At 38.2% G+C, this 10021-nt stretch overlaps 2 protein-coding genes across 2 annotated transcripts in view; one reads left to right on the top strand and one right to left on the bottom strand.

Annotated features, from left to right (window-relative positions):
- Positions 1-277: 277 nt before the first annotated feature.
- LOC5575516 (sine oculis-binding protein homolog) overlaps positions 278-10021 on the bottom strand; it is a 129965-nt gene continuing 120221 nt past the window's right edge. The window contains exon 6 of the transcript XR_002502646.1: positions 278-832. The gene's annotated coding sequence lies outside the window, so the exon portion shown is untranslated. The remainder of the gene's footprint in view (positions 833-10021) is intronic.
- Positions 6018-8194, top strand: LOC5575514 (guanine nucleotide-binding protein subunit beta-like protein 1). Its single transcript, XM_001661968.2, has 2 exons — positions 6018-6526; positions 6899-8194. Exons 1-2 carry the CDS (start codon positions 6389-6391, stop codon positions 7715-7717), a joined length of 957 nt encoding a protein of 318 aa, XP_001662018.2. The 5' UTR covers positions 6018-6388; the 3' UTR covers positions 7718-8194.

The following is a 10021-nucleotide window of genomic DNA, read 5'->3' as shown; positions in this document are numbered from 1 at the left end:
TTAGCCCCCATCAGCGCAAGGATTACCCACAGACAAACAGACGTAACACTGACGAAATCCCTATGGCTGCAGAATCATACCGGGATGGAATGATCTACCTGATGGTTTGTTGTAGCTAGAGATGTACCGAATAGCACTAATACCGAATAGTTGGAAAATTATTATTCGGCCAAACGAATAATAAGAATGACCTAATATTCGGCCAAAACAATCCTAATATTCGGCCGAATAACACCGTCTAATTTCTCTAAATCTATATTTTTAATCCTGGATAAAGAAAAAAAAAACGAGTTTGCTTAAGTAGGGAAAGCTTCTACGGTGAAAATTTGAACGGATTATGAATGAAAATGAATGATCGTCCTTTTGAGCTTTTGAAACCAATTTGTAAAAATCACAAAAACAGTAAATTTCAAAGATCTTTCGTATTTCTAAAGTAAGGGATTTATATTCTATTGCTAGCATTTTTTATCCATCTCATGTTTTGTTAAAATATAACCCAATATACGTTACTAGATTTCTCATCCGACTTTTGGAAGTGTTTCAATGAAATTGGAACAAACAGACTGCAGACCACTTTATTATGCTAAAAGGAAGAACTTGAGCAGGTGTCTCAAACCAAACAATATCGAAAGAATGGAAAGTGCTAATATATGTTAACGGTTAAAATTAAAAGCATTGAGTCCATACGCGTCAAACTATTTAGTCTAGTGGTTCCTTACAGCCCCAGAAAAATGATTATAAAGCTATCAGTACACTTGGCAAATATTTGGCATGGATTGATACAGTGCCAAACAAATGTTTGTCATCGCATAGATTTGGTTGGTGTTGAAACCTTTGTTTGTCTGTTGATTTATGCCTAGCGAAATATTTGCACAATAGGGTAACGACTGTTTATTTCGTTCTTAAACGCTAACAGTTGGGGCCAGCGGCAAAAAGTACAGGCAACAACTTTTCGAACATTCAGTTTATTTCACCGCCCGCCGAGCGACGACACTGTTGTTTGTATTCCTCCCACTGAACACGCTACGCTAGATTCTCAAATTTCTCAAACTTTCAACAGAAGCGCATGGAAGAATGGTAGTCGGAGAACTGTCAAAACGTATGGAAAATAATGAAAAACGTAAATTACTTGCAATTTGGAAACTGGATCAAAAAATTAGTGATTAGAAATCAAATGTAAAGTGAATATATAACTTTTTGTGTTTAGTTCATCTTCCGTAGAGCTTCCTTTGCTTCAGGATTTCGTTTTTACTACCACTGAAAAAGAGCCATCTATTGCCTTTTCAGTTTTGAATATCGCCCTATTAGTAAAGCTTATAATGTTAGCTTAAGGCTCATTTGCAGTATGTATTGAGCAGCACCGTAGTCACCTTAATGCCATAGATCGGAGAAATTCTCACATTTTTTTTAAATATTTGGCATCAAACTCCTTTCATAGAATGCATGAAACGAAAATTTTAATGTATCATCATTTGAATAAATTCTTTGATTTTTTAACTTTTCTTAATAGGGCGATATTCAAAACTTAAAAGGCAATAGATGGCTCTTTTTCAGTGGTAGAAAACACGAAATCCTGAAGCAAAGAAAGCACCACGGAAGATGAACTAAACACAACAAATTATGTATACACTTTGCACTTGGTTTCTAATCACTAATTTTCTGCTCCAGTTTCCGAATTGCAAGTAATTTACGTTTTTCATTATTTTCAATTCGTGATCAAACGTCAACATCCCACCGCAAAATCGCTAGTGTTTGGAGGTGATTTTAACCTCCAAATTGCGAAATCATCACCTCCAAGTTAGTTCTAATACCATCCGTTATATGAATTATGGTGGCGTGTCGATCGCCGCAAGTTTCTCGTTAAGCAGTCAATACGTTTTGACAGCTCTCCGACTACCATTCTTCCATGCGCTTGGTTGAAACACAGACAAACAGACGTAACACTGACGAAATTTCCATCGACCACTCATTCAACGATCATTTCAAATTCGTTATGTTACAAATCTCACAACCAGAGGCGCGCGCATCGTTTTTATTTGCGGTTGACGTTTCACACTACCGCCATCTGCCGGTCTTGTTGCACGAAACACCTTTTCGTGCAACATGCTCACTAAATGCTGATGGTGTAAACTGGGCGATGGATTTTGAAGATATTTGTTCTAAGTGTTACGTCTGTTTGTCTGTGGTTGAAAGTTTAAGAAACTTGAGAATCCAGCGTAGCGCGATTCGTCATCAAACGTCAACATCCCACCGCAAAATCGCTAGTGTTTGGAGGGGATTTTAACCTCCAAATTGCCAAATAACCTCCAAATCATCACTTCCAAGTTAGTTCTAATTTCCTCCGTTATATGAAATATGGTGGCGCGTCGATCGTCGCAAGTTTATCGTTAAACAATCAATCAGTGAGAGGGATACAAACAGCAGTGTCGTCGCACGGCGGCCAGTGGAAAAAACTGAATGTTCGAAAGGTTGTTGCCTGTACTTTTTGCCGCTAGCGCCAACTGTTAGCGTTTAAGAACGAAATAAACAGTCGTTACCCTATTTGAGTAGGTATTTCGTATCAATCGTTTTCAGCTTAAATTTGTACGGAATTTAACACTTCAGTCACAGACAAACAGACGTAACACTTAGAACAAATATCTTCAAAATCCATCGCCCAGTTTACACCATCAGCATTTAGTGAGCATGTTGCACGAAAAGGTGTTTCGTGCAACAAGACCGGCAGATGGCGGTAGTGTGAAACGTCAACCGCAAATAAAAACGATGCGCGCGCCTCTGGTTGTGAGATTTGTAACATAACGAATTTGAAATGATCGTTGAATGAGTGGTCGATGGAAATTTCGTCAGTGTTACGTCTGTTTGTCTGTGGTTCTATTACACAGCTGACATGATCTTTATTAGCCTATCATAGCACTTTAAGTCCAAAAAGGCAAATTGGCCACAAGCACGGTTACTTGTCAAACCTTTTTCCTATGATAAAAGATGTTTTTTCTAACATATTTTGAGAAATGCTGATCGAGTAGCATTAGTATGATAAGCGCAATAATGATTGGAAAGAAATCATGCGCTCATATAATCCACTCAATATATAAATAAGAGGCCCAATGAAAAATCTATTGATAAACAATCAACTAACTATTTTTTCAGATGAGAATTGTGTAAAGTTGTTTATAACAATTTAGCCTATTTGAAACAACTTCCCTAGAACTGTGCACTTTTTCTGGAAACGTCGATTTGGCAATGCTGCAAAAGTTTGGGTTCACCCCCTCAAAAACATACAAAAGTGTTCTGTCCATATCTCTGTGATTACACGTCCAATTGAAACTCTTTAAGCCGCATTCAAAAGGCAAAGAGTTATTCTTACTTCGTATGTATTTTTCCAAAAACATTTTTTGAATTTTTTATACTAAATTTTTACTTAAAGTTGTGACATTTTTCAAAAAAACACACTGAAAAATCATATTTAATTTCCTCAGCATTGGGTCGACCAAAATTTTAAATCAAAGTGTCATTAGAATCGTAATCTTATATTCTTTGAAGAGACCCCACGAAATTTTGGCGGAAAAATCTGGAAAGTATTCAAAATCAATGAAACAGTCAGTCAAGTCATCGTGCAAAAGTTTGGGTTCACCCCTCAGTATGATGCAAATCGTGCAAAAGTTTGGGTTCACCTGAGCCGCACGCACATCATTTTTGTCGATATCTCTGCCATTTTTCAACCGATTTTAATAGTTTAAAGCTTTTTTGAGCGCAAATAATGGCGCGTACATGATTGGTTTGAGATTTCACAGATTTAAGTAAGTTCAGGTGAACCCAAACTTTTGCACTGTACACCATACTGAGGGGTGAACCCAAACTTTTGCACGATGACTTGACTCACTGTTTCATTGATTTTGAATACTCTCCAGATTTTTCCGCCAAAATTTCGTGGGGTCTCTTTAAAGAATATAAGATTACGAATCTAATAACACTTTGATTTAAAATTTTGGGTGACCCAATGCTGAGGAAATTAGATATGATTTTTCAGTGTGTTTTTTGAAAAATGTCACAACTTCAAGTAAAAATTAAGTATACAAAGTTGCGACTAAGAGAGTTTTAATTGGACGTGTAATCACAGAGATATGGACAGAACACTTTTGCATGTTTTTAGGGGGTGAACCCAAACTTATGCACGGGAGTGTATGTTCTTTCCAAAGATAGCTTGATAACATGATCAGCAAAAACATGGGTTTGTATGTGAAAACCAACTTTGTAGAAAACACAGAAAGGTTGAAAATTTTGGAAAATGATAATCAATTATATGATTTTTACAGGCAATTCACATACAACGATGTAGAAAAGATTGGGAGATAAATAATCGAACAAACAAAGTTGTTTCAAATTGCTACTTCTACAACTTTGTCTATCTAAATGTTATGAGAAGATAGTTTTTCTATCTCACTGCTAGGGGTTTGAACACTGAACAGTTGGCATCAAAAGATGCGCTTCAGTATGCCAAGAAACTTCTCCGAATAAACATTATCGCTAAAATCAACGATTCGGGTGCTATTACAAAAGCGCACGCAATCGACCTAATAAGACACAGTGCCATGCTATCAAAATTGACTTTTCTCAGTTCATCTGGTAGAAAAACATTTTTACTAAATGTTTGTTTAAGAAACGAACCCATTTGAAGGAATACATTGTTACAAAAAGTCAACATTTTTATATAACTTGCGTTATTATAAAAAAAATCATGATTAAGTACACCAATTCGCTCAAAGTTAATGTCCAGTATATTAAGAAAACATTATATAGAATAAGCGGAAAAAGGCTGACGTTCATGAAATCTAGAATGAAAAATTGAGAATAGTGTCTCCCTGCAAAAAATGCAAGAAAAGTGTCTGTTAATATGAATCTGACGATTTGCATTTAAATTTTTTAATCTAACTTTTCGTAGTCAATAGTGTTAATGTGACCAACGACTTTAGAATTAAGAATAAATTAAGAAAATGGGTAACACAAGAAAATTAAGACAAATACATTGGTAAAAAGTTGAAATTTTAAATAGGCTAAGTGTACTCTTCAGTACTCTTTTACAGAGTTGAAAATATGTACTCTTTTCAGTGAGAGCAAATATGGTAACCCTAGCGACACCCAAAGATGCTGCTTTAAATAAATTTGATTTTAGTTCTCACACAGACAAACAGACGTAACACTGACGAAATTTCCATCGACCACTCATTTAATGATCATTTCAAATTCGCTATGTTACAAATCTCACAACCAGAGGCGAGCGCATCGTTTTTCTTCGCGTTTGACGTTTCACACAACCGCCATCTGCCGGTCTTGTTGCACGAAACACCTTTTCGTGCAACATGCTCACTAAATGCTGATGGTGTAAACTGGGCGATGGATTTTGAAGATAATTGTTCTAAGTGTTCCGTCTGTTTGTCTGTGGTTCTCATATCAGTTAAAATTTATTTGTACTTCCAATGTACGAATAAGTGTCCTATGGCTTATTAAATTCACAAAAAAACATAGGCCAGTTTTGTCCATTACAACATGTAAACTTATATAGCTTTGTTTTCTCAACTTTCATTTGAAATTTTGGCTATCATCAAGTTTAAGAGAAAAAAAAAACTGCCTTTAACCATGGTTAAATTTAGAGAATGTACGTTAAGGAACAAAAATTTAAAATAAAAATAACGTTCGGAATCTTTTTGGATTTTTTTGGGGAACACGTCAAATGAAAGCTAAAAACCTATATTTTCGAATGGTGAAAGATTTAGCGATGCCTATTTTTTGTGATAATATTGTTCTACTAGACACGCCGTGTTATCCCAAGAACAATCCTGACATTCGTGTTTTTAGAGTGCATAGTCCTCTGTATCTCACCGGAGTTAACTTTCCAAATTCAAATGGTTCATGTCACGACTAAGTACCCCAGTGATAAAGCAATACAAACATGAAATAACATGTATTTACTTTCAAATACTTTTTTTCTGTGGGATGACGAGGAACGGAACAGCAAACAAAACACGAAAACAAAAACACCATTCGTGTCACATCGTCGCGGCCGCAGTTTGGGCAGTTTGTTTCGTTTCTTCGGCAGATGTGATTGTTCGGTGAAATTCCGGCGTTGTTCCAGACGGAAGTCGTTCCATCCTACGACGGATTTGATTCCGGAACGACCAGGCGACTCAAAAACGACAAAAAATCCGGTATAAAATGGAGTAGTGTTTTTCAAACGGTAAAAAGTGTCATGTCAAAGAAGGTGCTCTCGAGAGTTTGCCAAATTTTGCGTCGCCATTTGACCTACAATCAGCCGAAGCGCTTATCAGACGATCTTGCAGCAGCCTAGTGCGAATAAAGTAACTGAGCACTCCGGTTATCGAAATCTGACAACATGGCGTTGCTTCCTCCGGATCCGGTCTATTGCCTCAAATCGTCTGACCTCGGCGCATTTCATTCGCTGTGTTTCCACACATCGGAACGGCTGTATGCCGGTAATGTCCGTGGAACGGTGCAGCTTTGGGATTTGCAGGTGAGTGCCCAGACCCTAGAGTCTTATCAACACTTCAACAGGGCTGGTAGTGACTGTGTCTCTATGTTTAATGGAAGGTCTCAAGTCTCATTTATTAATCAAAATGGTCTCTAAAGTCATATCTTCTCTTATCCTTCCTGTGGTTTTCTTGGAAAGAATCTTCGGAAAATCTGTTAAGGTAATCACTGGAAAAACAATCGGTTGAAAACTGGAAATGGTGGAAAAATCTCTGGAAGAAATTCTGGAATAACATTTTGGAAAATTGTCAGAATAATCCTTGAGTAAATTTCTGGATAAGCATTTCGAATCAGAAGTTAGACCTATATCGAACGCCATTACAAAATCAATGACTAACATTTTATTCTGTTCTAGACGAATCGCTCAACGTATCAGCTGTCGGTGGGCAAGAGTCCCATCATCGGCTTGGCCCACACCGAAGATGCCTTGATAACTCAGGAAAAGGAGGGCACCGTAAAGTTGTGGGAGCTGACCAACTCGGCGTACGTCCTCCGGCACGAATCCGCCACCGACCACGTCGGTTTCTGTCGTTTCGAGTACCATAACGATGCTGTGATAATGCCCCGCGGGGAAGCTAACATTGCCGTCCTCTGTGGGCGGACATTCACCGAGCGGCAACTGCTCAATCCGACTAAAGCCGATCCCAAACTTCCGCCCCTGGGAACGGTCATGTGTATCCTGCCGGTGGAGATAAAGGACAAGGCTTACCTTTTGGCCGCCTACGAGGCGGGAATGCTAGTGCTTTGGGACCTGACCAGCTCGAAACCGATCAGCCATCTGCAGGTGTGTCAGGACGAGTGCCTGATGGCCATGGATTACGATCCGTTTACTAATCGTGGCGTTTGCGGCGGAACTTCGGACAAGATCTTTGTCTTTTCGGTGGACCGGCCGACGATGGAACTACGCAAAAAGTCTGAAATAGCAATCAAGAACGCCGGGATTAGCCGGGTGAAGATCCGCAAAGACCTGAAGGTGTTTGTCAGTGCCGGACGGGACGGCAGGATTCGCATTTTCTCGTGGAAAAGTCTGAGGCCGTTGGCCGTGTTGACCGAGCACCGGGGAGAACTGTTGGACGTGATCTACTCGGACGAGAAGGTATCGATGTGGAAGGCTGTCATCATGGCCGCGGCCGGATCAGACGGACAGATTTCCCTGTGGGATCTGTACAACTGACGATCCGGTGCCCCGGTGGATGAATGAAAAGGCAGATAAGTACTTCTGTTTGACGATGGATTTACTTTTTTGAACGTTGACTTTCACTACTTGCGTTCTAAGGAATTAAATCTTATTCGGATGAACCTTCAAAAGCTTTTATATACAACTCACATTTACACAACTGGCAAATTATAAGAATCGCCATGTTACGGTTCCTTAGCTGTTCCTTATCGTTCTTTTTTAAACCTTAATTTATTATGTTACACGTATACTTATTAACTTACACTGTTGTTGGTAATCACTCATTCGCGAACACATTTTATGCTACTAAGTCTCTACTTAAACGAAAGTTTAGTTAAATCCCGGATCGTGTTTGTTGAATTTACAATTTGTAACAACTATGAATCTACTACGACTAGAACGAATTATGAAAATGTAAGAATAAATAATTTTTTGCTACATGTTTTACAACAATATAATAATATATACATCAAATCGCAACGATTGGTTGGTTTTGCTTGAATGCCGAAATCCGTGTTAATGGTGTTACCCTGGGAATATGTATACTAACCTGTGTTATTCAAATGTACGACAAGATATCCATGACATAATCGCCTGAAAAACTGATCCGAGGTTCGATTTTCCATAGTAGGGTCAGTGTTCCCTTAGTGGACAGTCCCCTATAGTCGCACTAGTGGATTTTAACGGCCGTTTTTTGACATGAAGGTCAGGAGCTATTTATCTAAGTACCATTGATACACAGCTTGATTTTGTTTAAAAAATGATCGAAATAATTAGTTTTGCTTAAAATTTTAGCTCTCTTGTGCCTATAGTAAACCTATTGTTCCTATAGTAGCACTACTGAGAAAAACTATTTTTTATTATAAAAAATAATTAAGAACTTTTTTACATCAAACGAAAGCTTTTGAACCACAATATAAAAGCTTTGTAAAAATACGGTTTTGATTATGGGAACATGGTCCAATTTGGACTTAGTAACAGTTTTTTGTCCATATCTTTCAACACGATGGGCGTCAAAAAAGTTTAATGTTTTCTTGAAAGCCTTATTTAGCGTGCGCATTTTACTCTCAGAGAGTTTTGTGATATCTCTTACCAGGACATGACCAGACGTTTGTACAAAATTCTCCAAAAGGTCCGAATTTGACCAACGCTGTTCCAATTCAGACCACCCTATATTTAATTGTTTTACGCTATGGTATACCATAGCTATAGATATGATATATCACACCGATTTGTTTGCTACCAAAGCTTGATGAACTTCTTCTGGATGGAAAACCGGAGGGTCTCAATTCCTTCCTAGATTCAGTAGCATTGCTAAGGGAGCATGTTACAGGAGAGAATGCAAGCGCTGCAGCTGATATTAAAACAGCTGCAGAAATAAACGGGTTTATTCTACGACTGGCGTGAGGTGACAATTGTCGGTCTCGTATAGCGAGGTGACAATTCTCGACTCGAGTGAAGTGACTCTCCATTTGATTTACACGGCGAGTCACTTCACTCGAGTCGAGAATTGTCACCTCGCTATACGAGACCGACAATTGTCACTTCACGCCAGTCGTAGAATAAACCCAAAAATTAGCTAAATTTATGAAAACAAGTCTTACGGGAATCGCTCGTCAAGTGATTCCAGACGTAGATGACATTGATCAAATAGTGGATGCCGTGAAGCAACAATGTAGTCCCAAAGCAACTTCAGACAGTATTATTGCTAAATTAAATGGGCTTCAACAAAAGCAACTAACGGCAGATGATTTTTGTTCGCAAGTAGAAAATTTGTCCGTTCAACTAAAATCAGTGTATTTGCAAGAACAAATTACCTTAAACAAGGCAACGCAATTAGCAACAAAAATGGGTGTTGAAACTCTCACTAAAGGTGCCAAAAGCAATGACGTCAAGCTTATATTTAAAGCTGGCAAATTTGAAACACTTAATGAAGCCATACTAAAATTTCAACAAAATGACAGTGATACACCACCTGCTATGAATATGTTATATTCACAACAGGACAAAACCAAATTTAAAAACACAAGAAACATGGCCTAAAATAACAGCGAGCAGCGTAGAAGCAATTGCTATCAAGGCCCAAAGCCATGGAACAACTGTAATCAACAAAACAAACCATGTTACAATTACAGAGAAAATTTTAGAGGAAATAATCAACATTCACGTTACAACCACCAAGAAAATGGCCAAAATTCACGATATCACCAACAAGTAAACAACCAATACCACGGTTTTATCAACAGCAAGGTAGACGAACAAACATGTGTTTGGCTAATGAGCAGTAGAGTGATGCAAATT

Source organism: Aedes aegypti, chromosome 3, assembly GCF_002204515.2.
Source record: "Aedes aegypti strain LVP_AGWG chromosome 3, AaegL5.0 Primary Assembly, whole genome shotgun sequence".
NCBI classification, from domain to species: Eukaryota; Metazoa; Arthropoda; class Insecta; order Diptera; family Culicidae; genus Aedes; species Aedes aegypti.
Note: the sequence above shows the minus strand (reverse complement) of the source record. Positions and strands in the feature narration are given on the sequence as shown.

Coding starts and splice junctions, on each gene's coding strand:
- LOC5575514 (XM_001661968.2), top strand. CDS start 6,389: ATGGCGTTGCTTCCTCCGGATCCGGTCTATTGCCTCAAATCGTCTGAC. Junction 6,527..6,898: donor TGCAGCTTTGGGATTTGCAG/GTGAGTGCCCAG, acceptor ATTCTGTTCTAG/ACGAATCGCTCAACGTATCA.